Below are 26,513 nucleotides of genomic sequence, written 5' to 3'. Positions count from 1 at the left end.
TCCAGCACTTGAGGTATGGCCTCAGCAGAAGGGAAGGATCACCTCAACCTGATGGCAGGGCTGTTAATGCAGCCAAGGATGCTATTGGCCTTCTTTGTTGCAGGGGCATACTGCCTTCCTTTTCTTGAAAATACTTTTTTCCGGAATTTTATTCACTGAAAGAAAAAAGTAAACAACTTGGCTTTTTTTTTTAAAGATGCAATACATTTTTGAATCCTGCAAAAATAAAACATGTTGCAAAAAACACTTTCTGACAGTGAGATTAGGCAGGACCAGAGTGTCACCGTCTGGAAGTACTTAGATTATAAATTCACATGCTTTTGGCTTCTAGCATGCTTTATCTGCTGTGTGTTTAGCAGATAACCTTTGGCTTTGTTCTGTTTTTGTTTACAATGTGAAGTCCAGAGTGACTTCACAAAAACAGTATTAAACAGTTGTAAGAACAAAGTCATGCATGTTGGACTAAACTGAAGACTTCCATGCTATGTTCATCTTGTAATAGCAGTAAGAATAAGAAAGAACATTCTAATTTGGTTCCTATGTTGGCCCCTGGGCAGTATCAAATGTCTGACTCTTTCACCCAGCGCTGCAGCATCAGGGGCTTAATTTGGGGTGACAGTGCAGCAGGGGTGCGTGCTGCGGGCTGTCTGCACGGTGTGCTGCCTCTGAACGAGTGAGGCGGTTGGAGACGAGGTGGTGGAGCTTCTGGGGGCCCCGGCCCTCGTGGGAGTTCCTCCCAGTCTCGCGCTGTCCCGAAGAAGCGGCCACTGTCACAGGTGGGCTTTGACCTCCGAGCGCCAGCCCCGAGGCTGCAGCCGTTCCCTTCTGCCCAGGCCTCCAACCGCTCTCGTGCGGCCACGCTCACACATGGCAGCTGGTTTTGATATCCAACCGCTGTTTTACCAGGGAAATCACTCCCAGGTGAAGGCAGAGCCCGACGGGCAGCCCCAGCAGCAGGGATCGGGCTGCTTGCCCCGCAGGGCCAGGTGGGTTCGGGGGGAGCTGCTGCTGGGCTGAGCCTGCAGCCACAGCCCTGTGGGGCAGCGGGACAGGAGGAGGATCCCTTGGTCTGCGTCTGCGAGGAGTGGCGTATTTATAGCTTTTATTTGTGTGGGGAGGATAGAGCCCAGGAAGGTGACAGTAGTTTTTAAAGGAAAACGGAAGAACGTGTTCAGAGAGTTTGAACAGTAAGCTGCATGTATGTAAATGTTAGTTAGGAGAGGAGGTTAAATGGTTGTGAACACAAGGGAGAAAGGGTTTGGCAGAGATCAGCACAGGCCTGAGAACCGTCTATTTCAGTCTCTGCAATTATGTGTATGTGCACATGAACGCTTTCTGGAGTTGTGGCTTTGAGCTTTCCTTATTTTGATACTCCTGAAGCTCACAAGGTTACTTGACCTGGTGGTAATTAAATCGCATTGACTTATAAAAGGTTTCATTCCTGCATTGGGGAGGGAAACTACCAACATTTTGTTCACAAGCAGAATTTTGGTAATTGTCTTCCAGATTTATAAACCTGATGTTAACAAACACTTCTAATAAACACAGGTCTTTACAGCTTCTTTCAGAACCCTGCAGGAAACTGACAGAAGCATGAGGCAGGTGTTCACAAAACACAGGGCTGAGAGCACACACCACATTGTAAACGTACCTGTCTTTCCCTGTAGCTGATCTCCCTCCATTTCCCTCGTCTGGACACCTCTGAGCAAGCTAGTCTTGCTGGTAGAAGAAGAAGAGGAAGTGTTGTGTGAGTATTGGAAGAGGTTCTTCATGTACATCACTGCATAAGTTTAGCTGCTCGCAGGGAAGAGAGTGCTTTTTTTGTACCTACATTATGATATGCCTTCAAATAGAGATTTGATTTCACAGCAGGTGAGATTCTTGAGTGGTTTTGGCAGGAGGACTCTACTCCCCAGTGTAGCACAGTTTTTCTCAAAACTTTTGTTTTGTGGACTACTTGGATTTTGTGATGGAAATATTTCTAAAATTCATGTAATCTTTTTCAGAACTCTTCAGTGAAAAATGGTTAGAAATTTGCTTTACAACAAATGTAGGAGTTGAATACAATTATTTGCTCAATCCAAACCAAATCTTTTTTACTCACATATTGAAAATTGTGCAGAACAGCAACAATCCGTGATTTGGATTGCTTTCGTGCCAAGCCCTGTGAAGCTCAGGTTGCCCCCAAGGCAGGCAAGTGGGAATGCAATCATTCCCATGCAGGCTGCTCTGAGCAAAGAGATGTGCTCTGCTTGTTCTCACCCATCTCTGCTACAAAAAGTATAAGAAACATCTGGTAGAGAGGCCAGATGGATCAAATCTTTTAAATGCAGATGCTTTGGAAAGTAGTGTAAAAAATCGAGCTTATGTTTTCTTTATTATTCAAACATATTACATTTTCCCTTATGCTGAGCCTCTGCTCTGTGGGACATTCTTTTATGGATGTTTTTTGCTAGTGTTGGCTTTTCCCTTTCCCCTCAATTTTGATTCAAGTTTTCTAATACAGAGTTTTCTAATACAGAGGATGCCATATGCTTCCTCCACTGTTTCTGTAGACTTTTCCCCTGGGAATTTGTCCCAGCGTCTGTCGTCCATAGTGCTAGATGTAAATTGTGCTTGCAGAATCATAGCATTGGATCCATGAGCTTTATCTGCTTTTGGCAAACTGAAGAGGCAGAACTTACCTGTCCCTTTGCCAGTTGCCCAGATAAGACAAAAGTCCAACCATTATGAATTTGCAGAAATGGCAGGGACACATACAAGCCACTGGGGAGACCAGTTCTGGATAAAATAAGCTCTCTGCTCCAGGCTTCCTTCTTGGGTTAGGAGAGCGTGTGTCCTGTAGCAAGTGTGGCAGCTCTTCAGCTGCAAGCTGGTCCTGCCTGCCTCTTCCTGTCCCTGCTCTGCCACCCTCCCAGCAGCTTGACAGAAGACATTTCTGAAAGCACTAACCTCCCCGTGTAAATCTGACCTTACTTGCAGTGCATCTTATGGTCCTCATTAGAAAGCTGAAGTGTAAAATCTGTTTTGTCTCGCACTATTTTCCCCTAATTTGCCATCTCAGTTGTCTGTTATAGCTGCTGTGAGTTGTTTCGTGTGTGGCTGCTGCAGCCATGTAGCAGAAATGACTTTGTAATTAAAGCCTTGCAACTGTAGAAATAACTGCAAGACTTCCTGGAAGATAACACAGCCAGAAATACTAGTGAAGAGTGTGCTTTGCATTTTCCAGTGACAACATTTGCAAACGTTTTGTCTTGAACTACCGGAAGTGTCTGCAGTTACTTTGTGGACAGAAAGGGATGACCCCAACACCTATAAAGACTACGGAATTACGCTTCAAGTCCACTGTATCAACAGCCATAATGGGAATACCATTCCAGAAGGAAGGGCTGTGAGAGGGCCAGAAGGAAGAGTAGTGCATAAATGGCCAGCAGTGGGTGATCCTTGTCACCGGGCTGAAACCTTCCAGGCAAATGGGCTTGTTTGACCTGCAGACTAGTGATGTTCCACTACCTGCAGACATCACATAGCTTAAATGGTTGCTGTGATACCGTGAACAAGAGGAAAAATGACTAATTCTCAGCGTGCTCATTGCAAAAATTATTCGTCTGCTTCCACAGACGAGTGTGTGGGCAGCGTTCCCATACTGAGGGGTGTTCCACCGAGACAAAATATTTGGCCTGGGCGTGTTCTCCACCAGAGGATTTGATTACATTTGGTTTTGTAACTGACACAACAGTTCTGAAGGGACAAAATAACAAAACTGGTATCAGTTTAGTGGTCCTAGGAGGCAAAAAGTAAAATCAGAGTAAGAGGATGTGACTCCTTCAAGTGTTCGCCTCATATGCTTCAGACTAATGAAGAGCAGAAGACATTAATGCAAAAAAGTATATGAGGTGACTCCTCCAATTTTATAGTAAGTCATCACAGACAAGAGACAGTTGGGCGATAGTGAGGCTGAAGCTGTGCGACTTACCGGCTCGGCTGAGCCCACGCGTGGGCTGTGGCTGGGGACTCCGGGGTGACCTGAGCTGTGGGGGAAGAGCCCTGTGGGCCGGGTCCCCGGGGGCTGTCACCGCATGTGTAACGTACCTTGCCTGTCGTGCACGCCTTTCGAGCAGGAGTCTGAGTAAGAAATGTTTATTAAAATACACAGGGATTTTTAAATAACTTTCAAGTATTTAAAATTATATGACTGTTAGCAATAAAGTAGTAAAAATAAGTATTGTGATAGTGTAGAAATTTGTCATTTAAAAAGGACAGGGCTTCAAGTGAGACTCGTGTTTTCTTTGAGAATGGCGCTAATTTTTTTCCAGGATTTTTAGAGATTCATGCCGTGTCCATTTGTCATGTATAATGGCATATCTTTTTTCCATTGCTTTGTATGCAGTGCATAAGGTGGGCGACATTTAACCAGCTCATCAGAACTGCTGTACGTGACGGTTTATTGAATATCTTAGTTTAATAGGTAGAATCAGATTCGGCTTTCTTCCAAAACCATGCTGTCTTACACTTTATGCTGTTCAAGAGGAAAGCACGGGTGATATGCAGAGTTAAGGGGTTCAAGGACAGTTGGCAAGGAACTGTTTGAATGTGCAAATATCTGATTTTATGTGCACCTACCCTAAAAGCACTATCAGTGTGCCCAAGTTAGGCACAGAAGTACAAAGATCTTTGCACTGCACTTTTTGCGAGTTTGTTCCTTCAAACAATATGTGCTCAGTAGCTCTGAAGAGTCGTGTGGGATGCCTGCACAGTGTGAATGTTTCAGCTTCATTTCCATTCTGAACCGACTTCACAAGCGAATGTGGAAATTTCCACTGTCTTTCTGGATGTACACGCTGTTCTTTGTTACGTTTCTGTTCACCAATACTATGAGCTGTAGTTTTGTGTTGAAGCTGAAATACTGCACAGAAGCTATAGTCAGCAGGGAATTCAGGAATGCTGAACATCGCTCGCTTTTAAACTTCTTAGGCCACAGCACTAGGACGTTTGACTCCTCTCACTTAAGCCTCCTCCCTGTATGTTCCCAGGCATCCAACACTCTTCTGTGCTCGTTTTCTCCCCAGCCCTGTAGTTGCTGTGGTCTCTGCCACATACGTGGCAGTCAGCACTTAAATTGCATATGCAAAATCCATTGCATAAATCACATCAGCTTATGATATCGTTTTGAAACTTGTTCTAACTACAAACAGATCAAAGTAGCTACTTTACATACACATGTGAGTTCAAAACCCCTTAATTTATTTATTTCTGAAAGTAGCTCAGGTGGTCTTAGGGTAATGGTTGGAAGGCAGAAACAATGCACTGAGAATGATCAGCACATGTCGGAATTACTGCAGCTTCTGCTAATTGGCATCTCTCTCTTCAACTGCTTTAATCAAAGTTCAGAGGGTGTCTGAGACGTTGGATAAAAATTATATCTGAGAATCAAAATTGTTTTATTTGTGAACCAGATCACTGTTTTGTCATCTGTTTTGTGACATTTGGGATATTTCGTGTGAACAGTACTCTTTAATACTTAAAAAAATTTTCAGTGTATTGGCAAATGTTTATTGTGTGAGCTAGGACCAATCCACCTCCATGTGCTTTCAAAATGATTGCTAGTTGATTTTTAGTGTCTTGTATAAAACAGCTGTCCAGATAAATGCAGGAAAAAGTGCATTAAAAGTGCATTCAGAACTAACAAGGCTTATAACAAGCCATTAATACTACAAGTCAGAGTTGGGGCGAGAGGAGTGTAGTTGACCAGATGCAGACTGCAAACGGGCTTCTTGGATCAACTTGTTTGTTTCTGAGTATCAGCAGTTTGGCTAAAAGGTGAGAAATGGAAAATCTCTCACTGATGAAAAATCAAGGGTAGAAAATGCCCAGAGCCTGGAGCTGAGACGGTGAGGGTGCCATGGGCTGTTAACCTGCTTGTCTGAACCTGTACCATGTGCCTCAAACCAGGCTGAGAAAACCCCGTCCTGTGTGTATGTCAGGTTAAAGCGCAGCAGAGCATCTTGTAACCTTACGAAATGCCTTTTGCATCACAGATCAGCGATCTGATTTAATAATTTCTCAAGACCTGGAGCCTTCTATGATCCTTTTGAATAATCTTGTGTTGCTGAAAATTGGCAGCCTGAAGGCTGAAATTGGACAGCCCTCTGCTTTTGCTGGTCTGTCATGAGACTTTATTCAAGAGTTCAGCTGATATTTCAGATTTTTCACAACGTCTGCCACTATTCATAGAGAGAATCAGATTTATTTGTTTTATGAATATCTACCATTTCTGAGGTAATTACCCTGAATGATTGTTAGGAGACCAATAACTGAAGACAGTGAGAAACCCGAGCCTTCGTGGAAATTGATCTCTGAATGGGAGTTCAAAGTTCCTAGCACTTTGGCTCAATTTTATCAGGTAGGATTTTTTTTTTTGATCTTCAGAGCATAGTGCACCTTTTCTTAAAATAATTTATGTTAAGGCTGACTGCTGCAGCAGCAGAAAATTTGGTGACCTGTGAGAGACTTTCCGTGCTCTTTGTGAACACTTACCTCTAGGCTGTACTTCTGTTTGGCTTGGATTATTACTTTTTTAAATCTGGGGAGACAAAAAGGGGCAGAAATAATCCTTCTAAGCTTCAAGTGTCATGGAGCTCTGTCAAACTTTAAAGAAGTTACGTTAGAGCATGCTTTGTGTAATATCTATCTGGCCTCCTGTTTTTTCAGTGTTGTATGTTCTTTCAAGTATCAGTTCTTCAGATGCTAAATGTAGCAGTAATGCAGAAAAATGTTTGCTTTGGCTGTAGATGTGGCTGGCATTTTCTCTTTTAAGTTAATAATTAAGGTTAAAAAAAAAAAAGGCATTGGGATTTTGCCAGGTCCCCAGCTTACTGTTCGTAGTGTAGACCCCTTGAAGGAACTGGAAATAACGCACAAAGGACAAAACGTTTGTAAGGGCTGAAAGGCAGCGTCCGGCACCTGTGGCAGCCACTGCCCCCGGAGGGGAGGACGCCCTGGGAGAGGGGCCGCAGCTGCAGCCCAGGCTGCAGGCAGGAGGCCAGGGAGCCCCTGGGGAGGTCTCTGCCAGCAGCCAGCCGTCACGAGCCCATGGCCGGGAGCACGGCTGAGCAGTCAGATCCCAGGGCTACAGAAAGTGTAGGCAGACGAGCAAGGGAGCGATTTGATCTGAAGTGGGGGAAAAAAAAGCAATTCTCTTTTAATACATGTCAGATTTCCAACAGCTAAAAATAGGGATTAAAAGCCCATAAGCAGGTCAGAATGTCCTGAAGTATGCCTCTGTTTGGGGGGCAGCTGGGCTGACCCGGTGAGTTCTGCATAGTTGCAGCTGATACCCTGTGGATTTGGTTTTTAGTTTTGTATTTTGTTAGTCCATTTATATGTCAGTTAAGATGGCTTTAACAGTACAGAAATTTGGTAGCCATGGTACTCTTCCTGATAATGAGTGTAAGTCATGCTTTTCACTCTTTTCCGGTGTATTATCTTTAACATGAATGTGTTTAAACCTATAGCGTACCCTGTCTGTTAGGGCTTGTCTCAACTCCTACTTAGACACCATGGTCTTCCTTTGCTTCCCAGCAGCAGGGTCTTCTAGATAAATCTGTCTATCCAGAGATACTGTCTGTCTCATTTCCTGCCATCCATTTAGCATTGCCCACCCTCACACCTGAACCACTCGCCAGCCCTATGCGGGCAGCTCCAGCTGCTGCAGGTCTTGTGTGCGGTCAGCTGCGTGCTCTCGCCTTTCCCACGAGTGCAGAGCAACAGCAAACCACGCGGGAAAAGTGGCTGTGTTAAATAGGAAGAAATGTTGTAAACAGATGTGTTTTATTTATTTATTTTTCTCCTGGCACTGCTTGTAGTTTGGCCTTATTTTAGTTAGCATGTCACTTGTCATTATTTCATACCGGTAGTAAGTGGTTTGTACTGAAAGAAATTAGGTCCTAGATCTCAATGGAAATGTGGGATTTTAATGGAGCTGGAATTAAAAACCTTTAGCATTTGTAACAAGGTTTCTGGACTGAAAAGTTTTGTTGTCAGTTTACACCAAGTACCTGAATATTGGGCCATTTTATCATTTCTAAAGGCCCAGGGAGACTTTTTTCTTTTTTCTTAATTCAAAGTAACAGTGTTGGACCTCCACTGGTGCTGTGCACTCTGTTCCTGCCTCGCAGCTCCCTGCTCTGCTTGCTGTTGTGCCTCTGCCCTTCATACTGCAAGCCTCGATCTCTGAAGTAGTTGAATGGGATAGAAGCCCCTTGTCTGTAACTATGAAATCATCAGTAGCCTGTCACTGATGCACCAAAGTGAGCGTAAGCCACGAGCAGAGGCTGGACAGCACGTGCGTGTCAGTAAGCGGCTCGGTGCATCCTTTCCCTCTGAGTCTCTTGCAGGTCCTTTCCTGTGTTGCTGCTTCTTCCTCCTGCAGGCATACCCTGCTGTGGAGGTAAGCCCAGAACATCCCATGAAAATTTTCCTCCTGAGTTAGCGGAAATGTGCTAAAAGGAGAGTCTTTTCCACTCCCACAATGGAGCTGTGTTTAAATTGTTTGTAGGCGCCTGGCCTGTTGCAGAGGTGGTCAGAGGCTGCGTTACGTTTCCAGACATAGCTTTTCAAATAACATTTGTTTCAAGACCAAGACGAGCCAAGGAGGCTGAATGACATTTCTAATACGTTAGCTCATTTCCAGAGATAGTAGTTTTCTTGGCTTTGATGATTAACTGGGACCTAATTCTCAATTCTGATTTCTTCTGACAACCTGACAAAGGAAAGTGCTGATCTTGCTGAAGTGTTCAGTCATGTAGGAGCTTCGCAGCAGGCAGGCGTCTGGGAAGAATTGCCAGGAGGCCAGGTGAAGGGTAGCGAAGCCTGGAAAAACACATGGGGTCACATCCATTCCTGGTGTAAATCCACTGACTCTAATGACTTTCAGGCCTTCCCTGCTTTTTCTAGAACTAGTAAAGGAACTAAATGCAGAAAATGTCCCATTTACAGGAAACCAGCACAGAAACACTATAGACACAGTAAAATGCCCCAAAGGTTGCTGGCTGTGCACAGCCAAACACCGACAGTCGGCAGGTCTGGTTCGGTGCTCCCCGAGGAGCTGCAGCGAGGAGCCGGTCCCTGGGCTGGACGCCGTGCCCGGGGGGAGCGGGGCTGCACCGTGTTGGCAGGGCACGGTGAGCTGCTGCGGCCCGCAGCGCTGTGCCTGGCTCCCAGGGACCGATCTGGGACACGGCTGTTCAGAAGGAAGGTGGCAAGGTACTGTGATGTTCACGTCACGGTCTGTGTTGATTTGCCTACTACGTTCACTTCACGAAGTATAGAAAAAAGCACAATTGTCACATTAGCTGCTGTCTTCTGATGTCCACTGGGTCTGCTTTGTTTTATTTATTTGGCTTTTGTGAAACTGATGGGTCTTGTGCTCTGAGAAGGTCTTTGTCTTCATTTTGATGAGCCATGTGGACTTCAGGAGCTCTCAGAGCAATCTCTACAAGCCAGAAAGCTGTACCCCTAGGAGCAGGAGCGCACTGCTCAATTTGGGCGCTGGATTAGTGCAGAGCAGCAACTTCCATGTTGCTTGTCCTGAGCTGCCCTTCACCTTTGGTGCCCTTCACCACGGGAGCTGGGCTGTGCCGTACCTCCACATGTGTGCTTGTGCCATGCTCTCAGTTCTGCGCCGTGGGGCTCCCCAGGGAAGGGGAAGGACCAAGGCTGGCTGCAGCCCCCGCTACAGAAGCTTATCAAACTCTTTTGCCCTTTGCAAATGGGTGCTCTTTGCTCACCTGTGCAAATCCAAGCCGATTTTTCTCAAGTAGCTTTGTGATGTTATGCTCAAAAGTGCTAATAACTTGAAACAGACATCTTGGCATCAGCACAGCCACCTTGTTTGAGTGAGTAGGTGGGCCACGGTGCAGGGACCCTCGCCCTGCAGAACATTCAAATAAGCCCTGCGTGCTCCCCTGCTGCCTTTTAACAGCTCTCAGTTAACTCTGGGTGCAGAGGCTCCATTTCATGGCCCGTGGAGGTTAGGCCCAGGCCTGAGGCTGCCGCCCGCACCCCTCCAGCACCGGCTGCGCTGCGCGGGGCCTACCGACAGCGGTGCGAAGGCAGTGGTAGGAGACGGGTGGGACACCGGGGACCTGTGCCCACCGACCAGCACAAGCTGGAATTGTTTTCTCGTTCCTGCTCCCACAGTCAGCTCTTGGCCTCCTGCTGCGGCGCCTGGCCATTCTGGGGGGAGGCTGCTGTTTCCAGGCAGCCATCAGGAGGAAGAAGGGGCGAGCCGTTGTCCCTGCCATGCCACCAGCCCCCGGGCGGGTGCCTTTCACTGCCCCCTGGGTGCGATGAGGCCAGAGCCGCGGCGTGTCATGAGGCTGGTGTAGTTCATGTCCAGTGTGTTTCTGAAAGCAGCTGCCAGCAAAGTACTCCGCAGTGCTCTCCGTTTTAACATCGTTTTTGTGATCACCTCTAGGATAAACCCGCTTGGGTAGCTGAAGCCAGAATTTATGTTTCTGGCCAGAAAGAATTCACTCTATGGAAAAACAGTAAAAGTTTCTGGTTGTGGCAGGATTACAGCAGGGATGACAGTAAAAGTTTCTGCTTATGGCAGTAAGACAGAAGGGATGAAGTTTCACAGGAACTCAGAGTTTCCACTTACACAGACTGTGATAATTTTATATTTGCTGCTTTGTGGTTTTGAGAAAGACTCCTTCTGAAGTTGATTTCTGTTTTGTAGAAACTAACTGTAACTCATTTTACAATTTAAAGAATACCCTTTCTCTTGTAAAATTGGGTTTTTATTAGTTAGCAATGCTGCAGACAGATCTTTTCTTTCTATATTAAATGTATTGTACGTGCCACTCGGTTACTCTATATTTAGATTCAGTCCCACAGTACTTCAAAATTGGCAGTTTTGTATTGCTTAAAGGGTGAAAAAACCTCTTGCTGTGCATGAACTGTGCTGCTGGTATGTGGTTCACCCCAGGATCTCTTTCCATCGACTCCCACGAAAGCTGGATGAAGCCCCAGGCTAGCATGGTTAACAGAGGCTGCCAAGACGCGCTTTTTTCCCAGGATCTGGCGACCGCCACTCCCGTGCCTTGCTGCCTGTGTGGCCTCCCCTGCGCGTACGGCTCCTGCTTCCCACGGCACGTGGGGGATGCCGAGAGGCGGTAACTGCACGTTACCCCTCAGATGGAAGGGTGCCAGGAGCTTGCCAAAGGGCACTAGCCTGTGATGGGCTGAGACGGGAGAAGCTGGTTGCAGATTGGTGGGATTATTTACAAAGGAAGCGATATTATTATGTAGTCTTCAGACGCATCTTTAGTCTTTGGTGCTGGTCACATTCTGAGACTATTTCTTGGAAGTTCTTGGTCAATCCTTTTCACCCATTCTTGGTCAAATCCTAGCAGTATTTTCAGTCTTGTTAATATTAAGAGCATATAATTTGACTGTATTTAGTCACTGGCAATGGCTGCAGATTCTCTTGAAGTTTGTTTTTACACATGAAAAAACTACCGGGTACGCCTCCTGAAATGCTTTTGTCACTGACTGGGCCACAATGCAGGCTGAGCTGTAAGAACGCGGCCTGCCTGCAGGTCAGCAGGTGCCGACATCCAGGTGTGTCTCTGCTGTTATTTGGTCTGCACGGAGAGGCGAGTCACTTCGTTCTTGTCTTCATTTTCCCATATGCAAAGTACAGCCTCCTGGAACCTATTTAGCATTTAGAGAGGTGGTTTGAGAGCTATTTGCTTAGCTTGCACTATTATTATTGGAATCAGAAATGATTTTTAAAGGTCTTAGTGAGCTACAGTTGTAGCTAATTTTCACTTCATAACATCAATGAGAGGTATGGGGGCTGGCTGTGCTGTAGCTGAGGACACTGAGTCATGGAAGATGGAGCTCACGGGCTCAGTGGCACTACTGTAGTGGTGGATATATTGAAGGGACTTCAGTTTGAGCTGGAGAAGCTCGAGTCTTTTGCCAAAGGCCTCACAGGAATTCTGCTGCAGAACTGGAACCAACTGGATGCTGTAGGTGCTTTGAAACACAATAAACTTCTGTTTAATGAACCTTCAACTAATAAACAGCTATTGCAAATCCATGCCTGTAGTGGTTACTAACAGTATCTGATATAGTAGCATTTCTTAGAATAATTCTCAGCCTAAAACCAGTGCATAGGCATTCTAAGCACTAATTCACTCAGAATAAATGACATTTCCCATTGAAAATAGTTACGTTGCTCTGGCCTTTTTTATACCAGCGGTTAGACTGATAAAGCAGCACTGATTGAGATTAACCCTTGGAAAAGACAGGTTGGCTACGAAAGATACATCAAATTAATGCATGATGTGGCTTTTAAAAAATTCCATATCCTTGGTCAGCAGTAAAATAAGAATATAGATAAACTAAGGACAAAAATCCTATTTATAAGGATTTACAGAAGGAATAGCTAAGAACTGCTTTTCAATTTAATGAAAAGAATGTTTCTATTAAGTGTATTGTTTATGTAGTGAAAGCTCTTGTCACTGAGATCAGTTAGTGGCAGCTCTGAAAGAAATAAAATGTGAAAGAGGCACTCTAAGAGCCTAATCTTTAGTCTGTGGGAAGGTCAGAAGCAGCTGTTCAAATCACAATGACAAAACATGCACTACACAAAGACTCTCCATTTTACTGCTCATCCAGGTGGTGCTGGGGTTTTCAGGCTGCATTTCAGGCGAGGTTTAGGTTGCAGATCACTGAAGCACTCTGGTTATGATTAGGCTGTTGGAAAGTAGGACAGAGTCCAAAGCTGGAAATTAGCGTAGCATTAAGCAACCTTAAATTGTGGTTGTAAGTGCAGTTTGATACCACTGGGTTGACTTGAGCTGCATTTTACCCATGAAATATGCTGTAGTATAAACAGACATTTTCTGGCATTTAACATATGGAGTTTTAATGCTAAAATAAATGTTCAGGTGGCACATACGAGGCATCCCCTACCTGGTAGGCAGAAGTGGGCTTCCAGGAGCCTCCCCATGGTCTGCATTTCCTGCTCCGTATGCCCGTGGCCAGCAGCCCTGTGGGGCCACACGGGCTGGGCTGGTTCTGGTGGTGCTGGGCTGGTGCTGGCAGTGCTGGGCTGGCAGGCTCGCTCCTCCATGCATGGCTGCGACATCTCAGATCTCCAAATACATGTGTTTTTATCACACTTGATTTAGTCTTCTCTCCCTCTTAGCCTCCATCTTTATGTAGTTCATTTTTTTATTCATCATAGTTATTATTTTACACTTCTTCCTTGGGCCTAAATTTGCATAAGAAATGAAGCAATAAGGTCAATGTCAATAGTATACTGATATGGTTATGTTTACAGAAAAGTTTTTTTCTCTTTGTTTTTCTTTCTTTCTCTTTTTTTTTTTTTTTCCCCAAGATATGTTCTGTTTACACAGATCACATTTTTTGCTTTGGTTTTAAAAGGTTTGATTTTTAATATCAAACAAATACTTTCCACCTTATTATTGTGTCCTAGTTCTCATAGAGGTTTTGTGTGAATGATGGAACTACTTGAAGTGGACCTTGCTTGAACCTTTGCTCTTTTGGACCTTGCACTGGTGAGATTTTTCCAGAAGGTGTTTGTTGGCTCAGCTCTGTCATCCTCCAGCTTTTGGAGTGCAAGCTGTAGCACAGGCTTCTGCCTGCTTTGTTCCTGGATGTTATCTCTATATTATTAAACTAAAGTTAAGTGCCAAGAGCTTTGCAGATGGTCTGTTGTGTGGTGTCATTGGTCAGCTGCTGAGAAAACTGAAGTATCCTGACTAATAAATAGCTCAACAGTCAATACATGGCAGATAATCAGGCATTAGGGAGCTAAGATTCAGAAGAGAGAACTCAGAGCAAGTGTACCAAATAAGCTTCTTAACGTAAACAACTAGGTATAATCATTCCTCCAGAAGTCAACATTTTCCCTGAGGCTCCATACTCATTCAGCATTAGTAATATAATGAATTTTAGGCTGAGTAATACTGTCTAGCAAAGCAGTATCTTTAAAAGATATCTTAAACTACTGCTTTGCTCTCACTTTCAATTTAAGTTCATGAAATTTTCATACTTACTCAAAATCCAGTTAGATACAGTTGGGATAGACCACATGCTGATATTGCTGATGGAACTTAAAAATACTGGGGTCAGGTTTGTGGTATGACAAAGTATGCTGTCTACAAATGTTCCTGTAAGAATAAAATGGAAAATCAAAATTGAGCATTAATATGGGAAAAATGAAGTCTAGACCTAGGGCTCATGGGCTGGTGTTTTCAATAGGTTTTGTTTCATATTCCATTTGATTTATTGTTTGTTTAGGAATCAAGCTGTAATTCCAACAGACTGACTTCTTTTAGCTCTTGTGTAAGACAAAATGATTTTAGACTAGTAGACGAGCAAGTAATTATCTGCATTCTTTAATGTTCCCTTTGTCTTGACCAGTTATCTCATAACTTTGCAGCTATATAGTTTTAAGTTGGTGATTGAAGTCAATCAATCCAAAACAGATTTGAAGAAAGAAATGCTGGGGCTTTGCAATGAGCACTCTTTAGGGATGCTTGCCTGTTTCCTCCTGCGCCTCAGCTCTGAGGCAGACTGCGTGTCGAGCTGCCTGCCTGGGTCTCTAGGTGGGCAGGCTAGTCTGTTCCTATGGTTTAAAAAGCTATGGCAGCATTAATGCAGGCTAGCTCCTGAATGTTACCGATTCTCTGAAGGGAGATTATCTGTTGTTGGACTGTCTAGATCATTGCAGACATTAGTGGAATACAATTTGAAATAAGTAGTATTTGATGCATATACAGCTATACTCCTTAAAAATTGTGTGAGGTCTGAACCTCAGGAGTGAAGAGATCAGAGGAGCTGGAGGAAGTATGTATATATATGTCTTCAGCTGTTAAACAGTGGCTGGTTAATATACACAATCTTTTTTCAAGTGCTACAGATCAGAGAAACTGAGGTTGTCTGCTGCCTCTCCCAAGTGGAAGCTTTATGGTCACGAAATTTTTGAGTGGAACCAAAGATCACAGCTTCGTACAGTTCTGTTTTAGGATGCATAGGCTGCTGAAAAGATCATGTTCAGTCTGAATTTACACTTAATAAAACAAACTGCAAATTATGGAAATGCTGAATTGTTATCTTAATTTGTACTGTATTTTAAAATATCTCTTTCTGTAGATGCTTCTTGTAAGGCAAAGAGATAAATCTAGAAGTTGAAGGTTTTATTCCTTTGGCAACATGGCCATATGCTGTCTTTATTTTGACAAGTTCTGGAAAGGTAGTAATGCTGTAGTTTAATTTGTGTTGACAGTCTTAACTCCATCACAGCAAGGCTATTTGGTTTGGGAAGTACTTGTTTGGTTCCATTTTTTTTTCTCCAGGAGTGGTTCACTTCCCTTGAGTAATCTTAAATGTCAAATTTGAGCATTTACTCTGAACAGTGGTGCAAGAGATGTCTTGGCACCAGATAGTTAAACTGTTTTTACATAGGCAGTGGGAAAGTAGCTGAAATCACAAGGGTAATGATTTACTCAGGTAGTGATGTTCTGTGTGGTGTTTTTATGATGATGAAGTGCAATGGTATATACATATGGATAGGCTCAGATAACATCAAACCATATTCCTTCCCTGCTTTCCATTTGGTCACTGTTACCCAAAGCAGAGATTTCAGGAATTTGGAGCAGCAGAATGAAGAAGATTTCTGTTTTAGCTGCTTGAGCATAGATTTATTTATTTATTTATTTATTTTTCAGAGCAGGTCATAAACAGCAGTGCTGACTTTAGACAGCACTACATTAACAGGAAAGTTGGCACAGAAATTAGTTCGTATCTGTCACACTCATCTGCAAGAGACACAAAGCAGAGCACCTGTGACGATGTGCTCTCCTGCATACGCAGTGCTCTTCTGAACGCTGCATAAAGCGAGAGCTGTGCGGAGCTGTGACCGCTTCTGGTGTAAACACATTCTTCCTCATTTAATTTGCAGTGTCAAAAGCACAAAAAATGATTCACATTAGTGTTTGTGAACATGCCTTAGTTATTTTGTTTAAGGTCATTAGTTTCTCATTGTTGAGCAGCCTTACTTGTAAGGGCTGGCCACATTCTAGGAGGTGCTAACATGAAGAGAGTCTGCTGGAGAAACAAGTGGAACTGTTCGTGTTCATACCTCCTTGGTGGCCAAGGATTGCCAGGGCTGTGCAGGTACAGGCAAAGTGTAAGTGGTTTCACACTGGTGCTTATTTTCTTGTCAATGAAATTACTGTTAGTACTGCATATTTCTTTTAATGAATATAAGATCCTACAGAAACGATTGCTTTCTGGTAGCCGTATTCATTGTGGCTTTATCTGCGTATAGAAGAGTCCCTCCAGCACATTTAAATCCCCATCTTTCCTTCATGAAGGATGGGAACTTTTTTCCTAGCTTTGGAGATGAGCGGAGGGGCAGTGAGAGCACCGTGCCCACGAGCCGTGTGGCACAGGCTGCCCTCCACGGCTGCCTGGGAGAGGAGCTGGGTGTTCCCGAGGGTGGGTGCCTCGGCAGGACAGGCTGCCTCTGCACGCGGTCACGCTATGGCATCCTGCAGTCCTGTTCCAGTGACTGCTTTTGGTAGGCTTGCTGGCTGTTCTGACCCCTCGAGGCTGTGGGAGTCGGGATTACCATGAACTTCCCTCTCTTTGAATTTTAAGGTTGTAACGTCAGGAAAGAACTTGCAATCCTTTGATCTGACCTCATGTACAGCATGGGTCCATAGGACTGCCCTGAGTCAATGGTCTTGTTGGGCATCTGGAGCAGCAGAAAATAATCTGTCCCCCACACCAGAGAGCAGTGGGAACTCCTTATACTCTTGTAAAGGTGTAGAGCCATGGGCGGAGATGACTTGTCACAGGTTTCTCCAGGTTCTTGCCCCACTGGGCAAGAAGATCTGACCCTTGGAGATGCAGAGTTTGAACCACTCTTATTTTCAGGCCTCTACAGAACTGAGTCAGGCTTTGTGTAAAATTCAGGCAGCAGCTGGTATTCTGCGTGCATCTCCCTTGAGCCCGTTCATCACATCTGAGTCAGCTTCTCCCAGGCACCTTCGGTGGGAAGGTGCTTTGAAAAGCTGCTGGTTTGTTAGGCAGAGCGTCAGACTTCCCATTATATTGCGGCTATAGAACTCAGCGTTGTTTGGTTAAAAACTTCTCCAAGTGTTCATTCTGAAAGAGAAAGAGCAAAAGTAACTACATTCTGTTTTTCATCATGCTTTTGTCTCATCTGCTATTGAAATTACAGCTCAGAATGGCTCTGATTTAGCAGCAGTATGATTCCCCTCCCCCCCCAAATTCCACAGCAACTCAACTGGAAAAAGACCTCTGGTTTGAATAATGTCTCTTCCATTCATCATCCTCAGCATGTCCATTGACTCTGCAATCCAAAAGGCTTACTAATTTCAGAAACCAGCCTTAAATGCTTGTGTGCCCACAGATGTATATCCATACATTCATAAATTCAAAGGTATATTTGAGCAAACCTAAATATTCCTTTGCTGAAAATATTTAGCAAATGGTTTATTTAATCATGGTCTGTCATGCAATCATTCCACTTTTTGGAAAGATCACTTTCTACTTAAATGTTATCAGTACTACTTTAATTTTGTACAAGATTCCTGCTGACTGTTACACAGGCATTATTTCTTCTCTAATAGTCTCTGTTCCCCCGGGATGGCAAAGTGAGATTTCCAACAATCTGCTTCTGGGTCATGAATTCAAGAATTGTGATTTATTGTTGTAAGAACTAGAAAACCTAATTATACAAACTATGTGAACACTGAGAAGCCAGAAATTAAAGATGTAAGCAAAATGAACCTGTTAATACTTTTAAGTTTGGGATTCTTAGGTTATTTTGAACATTGAAACTTGAGGTACAACAGAAGCCAGTGAAGGTGGCTTGAAGTATGTCTGGATTTCTGGTTTAGTATGGATCAGGTAAGGGAGTTTACTGCCTTGGTCTACCTCTGAAACAGTCACTGCTTTGTGATGGCTCCTGTGAAACAGTGCATTCGTGCGACAGCTCTGCAGCTTTTCTTTGAGTGCATTTCTTCACTTGGGAGAGTGACTAGGTGAGTAAAAAGGGAATTTCACTTGCTGCAGACTTCTCAGCATATTTCACCGGGGTAACGAGCCAAGCCACAACTGCAGTCTTCCTTCTGCGCAAGGCAGAGGGACTCTTCCTTGCGAGATTCTCAGGGGAGGCATTCTCTTTGGTACTTAATGAAAAGCAGATATATTCTGCATTAATTCCTAACCTTTCACTGTGTCTTCTTCAGTTATGGACTAGCAATTTCACCTTTATAATCTCAAGAGTTATGTCTGCATAATAATCTTAAATTGATTTAGTTTTTGTGTATGGAAAAAAACATCAGAATGTAGGTAATCAAGGAAGAGGTAAAGAAGGAATTCAGGTAGATAACTTAAATTTAATGCCTCTCCATCCAGTGTTCATGACAACTGCATGCTCCTTCTCTAACTGGAAAAATGATTGCTTTTTCAAGTCAGTGGTGAAAATGAGAATAAAGTTGGAAAATAATATTTTCAGAACAGTAGAAAGACAAAAAAAATGTTGATAACCTTTCTTCCAAGAAGTAAAAAGTGATACGCTTGAACAAAATATCACATTTTGAAAACTTCAAAACAAAATACTGATTTGGAATCTTCTGTTGTCTAATTATGGTGATGATATGCTTTTTAGACCAATTTGGAAAACACTCTATTGAATATCTTTGTGCTGTTATGACCCTAGCATATTTCTGGAATTGTTGCTTTGTCATGTATTCAGAAATACTGCATGTGTTAAATTTGAGCTTATTTAAATTTTGGTGAATTGCTTTTTTGAGTTCAGAGTATGAATATATTCAAGACAAACATTTGTTTCCATTTATACAACTTAAAATTCAGTAATAAACAACAGATGGGAGAACTATATCCAAATCCTCTTTTATAAAAACATCTTGTGAGTGCCATGTCCTCATTTTATGAAAATAGGCCAAAATCCGTTTCTATAGGCATCATTAAAAAGTAGAGATAATAACAAAGAAAATAAGATAAAAGTAGAAATCACTTTAACTAGGCTGCAGTTTTATGATTCAGTGAAATACGGTCCTAGCTACTGAAAACAAAGACAAAAGCTGTTTAATCCAGAGTGAATTCCACCATATATATTCAACAGTGCTGGCATCTTCAAGCCTGTTTTGTAGGGGATGGGTGGAGGTACACTTGAGCCTTGTTTGGGCAGAAAAAAGATATAAGGAATAAGTGAGCCAATTTGTTTTTTGTCAGATTCACTATTTATATATTTCTGTCAAAAAAAAAAAAAAAGCCACAAACCAAAACGCAACAAGAAGTCCATCCAGCCGTTGCTGGCTGGGGCAGCTGAAAGGCCTGAAGCCGAAGAAGAGGGACACCAGCGGAGGGGGGCTGCCGCCCCCCAGGGCCCTCCAGCACGCTGGGCTTTCCCCCTGTGCCCTGCGTGTTCCCCACTGGTGCCCTTTTGAGCTGCCCCAGGTGCAGGCAAATTCAGCAGCTGCTCAAGGCACAGATCCACCTCCTGGCTGCCCGATTTACCCATGCCCTGGCCATGGGACAGCTGGCTATATCGCGTCCCAAAAGGTGGGGTTGGCGGGGGGCACACCTCTAGCTGCCCCCAGGAGAGCCAGGGGGGCGGACGAGGAAAAACGGCTGCACTGGGTGATGCTGTGTGTGTCCTGCCTGGCTGGGAGCAGGTCTCCTCCTGCCTTCCCCCACTGGTGTCCCTGTGGGTTTTGCTGGTCTTCGGACGTGTGGTCCTGAGTGGTGCTGGTGCCCCTGCTCAAGGCCTTGCCTCTCTCCTCAAACACACGCTGTGTTCTGGCATGCCAAGGATTTGTTCTCACCTTTGGGCAGTGAAATCCTATTTCATCTTTGTTGCTAATACCTCTTAATCCCCTAAAGAGAAGGACACGGGTCTCAGCTGCCTTATTTACTGGGGCAAGTTTAAAGGGTGATTTGATTGTGCGGTGAGAAGTAATATGGTACTGTGGAGCTGTTGAACGTGTTGGTACGAAATGCAAGCATTGGAACCCTGACAAACGCAACACCAGAGTTTCAGGACAGTTTGCAGCTGAAAGGGTGCATGTCGTTGCAGAGTAGTATGCAGCAGCTCAGCACCGAGGGGAGCATGGCTTGATAAATCACAAAATATACACTGCTTGAATTCTTAATAACTGTGTATCTGGGTTTGGTGTGGATTTTATGTTGTTTGCTTTAATATCCAGCATTTTTCAGCTGTTTCCTGACTAGCTGTTGGTGCCTGTTTGTGTACTGGATGAAGACCTAGTTACAGCAGATGTGTGGCTGCTGCCTTCCATGGGTACCTCCAGCCTTGCACTGTTCTAATTACAATTATAATCGCGCAGTTGATGTCAGTCAGATAGTAAAAGACAGCAGAGGAAATTTGTGCTTTTTACTACAAGTTTGCAACTTGTCTCACCATGGGCAATCTTTATTGGCCCCGGTGTGCCTTTTTCTCATTTCTCTTCATTCTCTGCCCCTGGAGGATGGTCACAGATGATCCTCACTGCACTGAGAGAAGCATTTACAGAACCAGTACTTCTTACCAGTACGTGAGTGCTCTTGAATACGCTAGTTTTAGTGGAAAGAAAAAGTTTTTAATGTTATGCTGCCTCCCGGTGGCTTTTTCGTTTATTTCTTAAAATCTGGCATTAGAACAGAAAATTAATTTCGGGCCGGGGCATAACTAACCAGGGCACTGCTGCCTTTTCTCTCGCCCCAGTGCCGCTGGGCGGGATGTGGGGACAGGGTCTGCAGGGGGCCACTGGTGGCCCCGGGAGGGACCCGGGAGGGAGGGAAGGGGGACAGACAGCCATAGGTGGCCCGGTGGCTTTGGCGGCGCCTGCTGCTGTTCTCGTCAGCCTTTAGCCCACACCCCAGTGAAGACGTGACCCATAGCACGGACGTATGGGAACACTGCAGTCCTCATGGGATCAAGCTAGCGGCCTATCTTTAACAGCAGGGCCCCCGCAGCCCTGGCCACGAGGAGCACCCCTGGTGCAGCCAGCGCCGGGGGGCAACGCGCCCAGCGAGCCCCATAGCGCCTGTCCCGCAGCCTGGGCTTGCTCCGGGGCTGTCCCGGGTCAGCTTGAGGGCGTTCACTGCCCTCCTGCTCTCCCGCAGGTGCTAGTCCATGTGCTGTCAGCTCATCGACCTGCCCCTGTTGTTCAAGATCTGCTTTCAGATGGGGGCTGGCAAAGTTTCCATGAAATTCCTTCACAGCTTCCTCTAAAGGGTGCTCCGCAGCCCCTTGCTGCTCCACGGAAATCCATGCTCAAAGCAAACCAGCCTGTACAGGGACCCCCGTGGCACAGCCTGGGCAAGCACTGGGTGTCCGTGGTGGGGGTCCCGGGTGGGGCTGGTCGGGGCCAGGGCGGCTGCAGGTGACCATCCCACGCGACCCAAGAGTCATCATCTGCTGAATGTGTCTCAGTCCAACTTTGGGTACGACAGCAATTCAGACAATCAGTCTACTACATTTGTGTATAGTTCCTGCAAATGATATGCAAAATACCACCTTGCAAACAAACTGGTGGAAAAAACGAAGGCAGCAATGGGGAAGCGAGGTGGCATGGGTCCAAACTGGTGTGTATTAGGGACCTACAAATTGCAGTAGAGTTGTGAGAAGAAAGATGCTGAAAGTTTAAAACTTCAAGAATGTTTGTTATTTCAAAAGAAACAGAGAATTAAAATTGTAGGCATGGAATAAATGTAATGATTGATACATAAATATGATAAGCTTATACCACCCTTGCATTTTGCTAACAAAAAACAAAACAAAACAAACCCACAGATGAGGTCATGTTTTATCCTTCCAGAATGTTGACATAAGGAGCTTTTGTACTCCTGCACTTCTCTATCCTAACCCCTGAGCCTGAGTGCCCTAAAACCTCTACTGAATCTACATTAACAAACAAGCAAAAAGAACTATTTAGCAATAAAAAGCTAATATCTTTCTCAAACTTACTCGGTCTTTTTCTTTAGAAATATATTGTACTGCCAACAGCAGGCCTTAAATGTGCATGAGAGGATTATACTACAGTCTTTGATCAATTTGTTTAGGTCTTGTACTTTGGACTATATAATCATTAAAGCTCAAGTCGCAACCAGGTTATACTCAGTAAGGACAGCACACAGAACCTATGTGCTCAAAATTTACACCCATATTTGAGCTGTAGAAAGCTGTATGGCAGAAGGGGTGAAATATTCCGTAAGTGTGACAAAATGCTAAGAACAGCTCAGTGGTAGTCTGAGGTCTGGCCACGTCTTTCCCCAAGCTATTCGACAGTTCTGAAACAGTGAGAGCTGATCACACCAAGAAATCTGCCCTGAAAGCGCGTGTCTCTCCTGGAGGGGGACAGGGCTTTTTCCTCCCTGCATCTTCCCTGTCAGCGCGTGCCTTCTTCCTCTGCTGCCTGAGATACAGCTCCTCCATCTGCGTTTTTCTTCTGAGCCTCAGAAGAGAGTCCCTGAGAAATGGGTGATCTGAGCTGGTAAACAGAGGAAAGTAGGGTTTGTCCTAACTCTCCAGGGAGAAGCTAACACCATTTCTTTCCTCTTCAGTTGTGCTTGGGGGAGAGAGGAGGAAAAATCAGCTCAATGCAAAGGGAAGACATTTTCTGCTCATGTCTGTTGGGTTATTTAACTAAAAAGCTGCTCTGCATGCTCAGAGGAGCTCAGAGGGACAATGTGGGAGGAGCCTAAATTTTTTTTTATCTTTAAAGCAGGACTCTTACCCACTCCTTGTGTGTGAGAGCTTGTAACATTTCCTTAATGGAATCATTACCTATTTTATCTATTTCTCAATTCAGTCTGTGCAGAGGTGGTTACCTGTGGGAGATGGATAGAAATCTCTTCATCCTGAGAATAGCAGCAATTAAATCTAGTCTTTCAAATATTACCTAGAAGCATATCTAGTGTTTTTTTTTTTTTTGCCGCACCTGTTATTACACAACTGATTTGATGTATTAGTACACAATAAAGGGTGCACTCCTGCCAAAGCAGTGTGTGTTTGTTTGAGAAATGAATGTGGATATATGTGGTTTTTGTCTGATGCTCTTTGGTATCTCTGTAAACCGGGATGTGTTTGAACAACTACATTATGATGATAAAGCCAATAGCTCCTGGATATTCAATACATCTCTTTGTCTTCGAGTGTCACTTTGCAGCAGCCCTTGGTTCACAAGACCCACCCAGTTCCTTTTTTTTTTTTTTTTTTCCCCCAACTGCCTTTTTTCCTCTGAAGCCTTCCTGCTGGTTACTGTTCCAAACGCCAAAAAGGGGGTGACTGCAGTATGTAAGCCTTGATGTTTAATCTGGAGTTAAAGTGCTGACTCTATGTGCTTTGAGTGCTTGAATGCCTTGCTAAAGAAATGTGTTTTCGCCCAGCATGGCAGAATAACCTCTGTGCAGAGTGATCAGACGAGAAATCACCTCCTGGGCGGGATCCAAACATAACATGGGATTAACTTTGCCCTATCTGTGTGTGCTGGCTTGTAGCTGTTAAGAGTCAGTGAGAGCACTTAATCTGATCAGTCCTGAAGAAAAGTTCACGTAGAACATGGGAGCTAAACTGCTGTGCTTCTGCCTCGCCTCTGCCCTTGTCGCATACTACATCTATACCCCTATTCCAGAGAACATTGAGGAGGGCTGGAAGGTGATGCTCGTAACCACTATGTTTCGGACCGTCGGGCATGTGGTGAGTTCAGTCCTCTCTTTGGTGCAGGCTCAGGAGAGCACGCTGGCTTGGGGAGAGGCAGGTACAGAGCAGAGGATGTTATCAGTGGCTCTGTGGGTAATAGATATATGGCAATACATGTGTAATACATATATGTTAGTATATAGGACAGTAGTATCTAAAATTGAGCATTGAACTTTGTGTAGCTGACTATAAAGAGACTGTTAGAAAAGGTTAACGGCACAGTCTTGGAAAAAAAGGACAATGAGATTAACTAGAGGTGTGATATATAATGTGAATATGGATAGATAAATGCAAACAAGTGTATTTTGTGGTATGGTCCTTTGCAGCTGAAGCACTGCCCCTTGAACTTTGTGTGTCACAGAACCTGTATATCGAGCTCCCTCAGAAGCGTTTTGTTGGATGTCAGCAGACGGAAAGCTAGAGTACTTCTTAAATGCTGTTACCTTTGTGGTTTCTTAGAAATCTACTGATAGCATGAGCCTAAAAATAAACAAAGCTAATTAGAGGAGTGTTAAAGTTAGAGCATGAAGAAATTACACTTTTTTTTTTTTTTAAACTGATGTGAACTAACCATAATTTGGCTTTAAAAAAAAAAAAAAGGTTTCTGGCTAAGCAGCACAGAACCATATGTTGCAGTCTGGAAAAGCAGTGGTATTATACCCTGTCTGCGGTTACACGGCAATATTTACTGACGGTGTGGTCCTTATGTTGTTCCATGCTATTTTTACATATTACATCCTTGGCTCCTGCTTCATTTCAGTCATGTTGTGCAGCTATTTCATACGTATTTAAATAATTTGCAAACCTTTACGTGAAGCATAAGTAAGTTCTGTAGTTCCCACCTCTGAAGTACATTGCACTTGGAGCTGTTTTGAATCCAGCCTGCACCTAACACGCAGCCATGGCTGCAGCAGTGTGACCACACTAAAAACAAGGTCAAAGATGAAGGTTAGGGGGCAGCAGGGGACCGCAGTGTTGCAGACATCTTTCTGGATGGCTGCAAACATTTGGAGGCTGCTTTTTTCTCCACCATAAAAATCTATTGAAAGGAGGCTTTAAGGAGCCATGGGAGAGGTTTCTAGTTTTGCTTGACAGGTGCTCCTGAAATGCTTGCTTGCTGTGGACCCGAACTCTCGGGCTGTGCTTAAAAGTGCATGATGATGAGTCAAGCTGGGCAGTGGTTTTGAGTCATGTTCTGTCACCAACTCTTTCATTTCTGCATTTCTTCTCTGCTTCCCACTGGTAGTACAAGAATTCTTAATTGATTCCTGAGGGTGGGATTAATCAGGTGTTGGGAAAATGCTTGAAAGCTGTTTTCTGTTGTGAAAGACTATAAAATCATATCATATCATTTTCAAATACAAAGCTGTTGGTTTCTGTAAGACTTTTGATATAGGGACAATCTGCTATTCATCTATTCATTTTTGTCAGAAGCAGGAGAAATGAAGAAAAATCCATGCTTAATGCGTTTATTCATCTGTTAATTATGTCACCAACGAAATGTGCCAGTGGTGGGTATCCTTAATGCATCTTCAAAGGCTGATGCGTGGCTGTGCGCGCACACAAACAGCGTGCTCACTGGCGATGGTTCGCGGGCCCCTGCAGAGCACCTGGGCCGAGAGCTGCGGCTGTGGCGGCCGGGATGTGCCAAGCAGGGTGGGCTTCCCCCCATCCCCGCGCTCGGCTGCGGGGAGAAAGTGGCGTGTGCGGAACAGCCGTGCGCCTCGCTGAGGGAAGGGGGGCAGCTGCTAAGCATGTAAGGGCCCTGCTGGCAGGCAGCCCATGCTCGTACAACAGTACGTTCGTGGAACTGGTACGTTCATTACCTCTGCCAGCTTTTGATATGCTGGCTTGCTTCTTCCCCTTCTAATCTTCTTTCGGAAGTAGCCTGTAAAAAAAAAAAAAAAAAACAAAACAAAATCAGTTCATTTCTGTAGCAAAGCTTTGTGCCTGGTCATTTGGTCAGACCTGTAGCCTTCAGCACAGCAGGGCTAAGTGCTCAGGAAGCAGACGCAGGCTCTCTCAGTGTTGGAGCGTTTTGTGTTTTCACTTTAAAATGGAATTGGTGTCTTTCATGGCTGTTGCATTAGCTGCCCGTTAAACCTAAGTCTGCTATCAGTAGCAGTGGTGTGGAGCAAGCATGTTTTATAACTGTGCTCAGATCTCAAGCAGAACCAGAATCCTGTGGGGCTTTGACAAAGATAGCTTCCTTGGAGTTTTTAAGATGTCTGTTAAGCCTCCTAAATACGTTCTGAATGGTCATCCGATTGCAGGGCAACAATTTGTAATCACTTAATTGTAGCTCTGGATTTGAAGAGACGACCTATTTTAGTCTAAATCCCTCAGTTTGGTTTGAGGAAGGGCTGCCACCATCGAAAACTCCTTCCGGGAGGGTCTCCTGTTGAAACTCCCAAGGTGATATACAACAAAAGCTGTCAAATAGCAGATCTCAGTCCTCCTCCTCCCTGCTTTAAAAGGTACCTGGGAGCTGTCCAGATTCTGAGCCAAAGTGTGCAAGCTTGTCTCTGATTTTGGGCTTCCTGACCCAGACTCCCGGTGCTGTCAGAGGGTTCCATCTTGTGGCGTCTTCACTCTCTGGAAGGCGTTCGCTCTCTACATCGGCTCCGTTCTGTGGATGAGTAGCTGATGTGCATAAAGCCTGCGCTGGTTCCAGGCCTCTTTTGAAATCTGTGATTACAAAATCAGCATT

The 26,513-nt window shown here is 44.4% G+C and overlaps 1 protein-coding gene across 3 annotated transcripts in view; it reads left to right on the top strand.

The window, feature by feature from the left end:
• LOC310904339 (arylacetamide deacetylase-like) overlaps positions 1-26,513 on the top strand; it is a 48,276-nt gene that overhangs the window by 10,675 nt on the left and 11,088 nt on the right. Inside the window, exon 1 of one of the 3 annotated variants that reach the window (XM_083848920.1) lies at positions 23,584-23,800. The exons of the other annotated variants lie outside the window; for them this stretch is intronic. Within the exon in view, the coding sequence (XP_083705046.1) occupies positions 23,663-23,800 (138 nt within the window). The 5' untranslated portion in view covers positions 23,584-23,662. Of the gene's footprint in view, positions 1-23,583; positions 23,801-26,513 lie in introns of those variants that run through there. 3 annotated transcript variants of the gene reach the window in all.

Source organism: Anser anser, assembly GCF_964211835.1.
Source record: "Anser anser genome assembly, chromosome: 9".
NCBI lineage: Eukaryota > Metazoa > Chordata > Aves > Anseriformes > Anatidae > Anser > Anser anser.
This window is presented reverse-complemented; position numbering and strand designations above follow the sequence as displayed.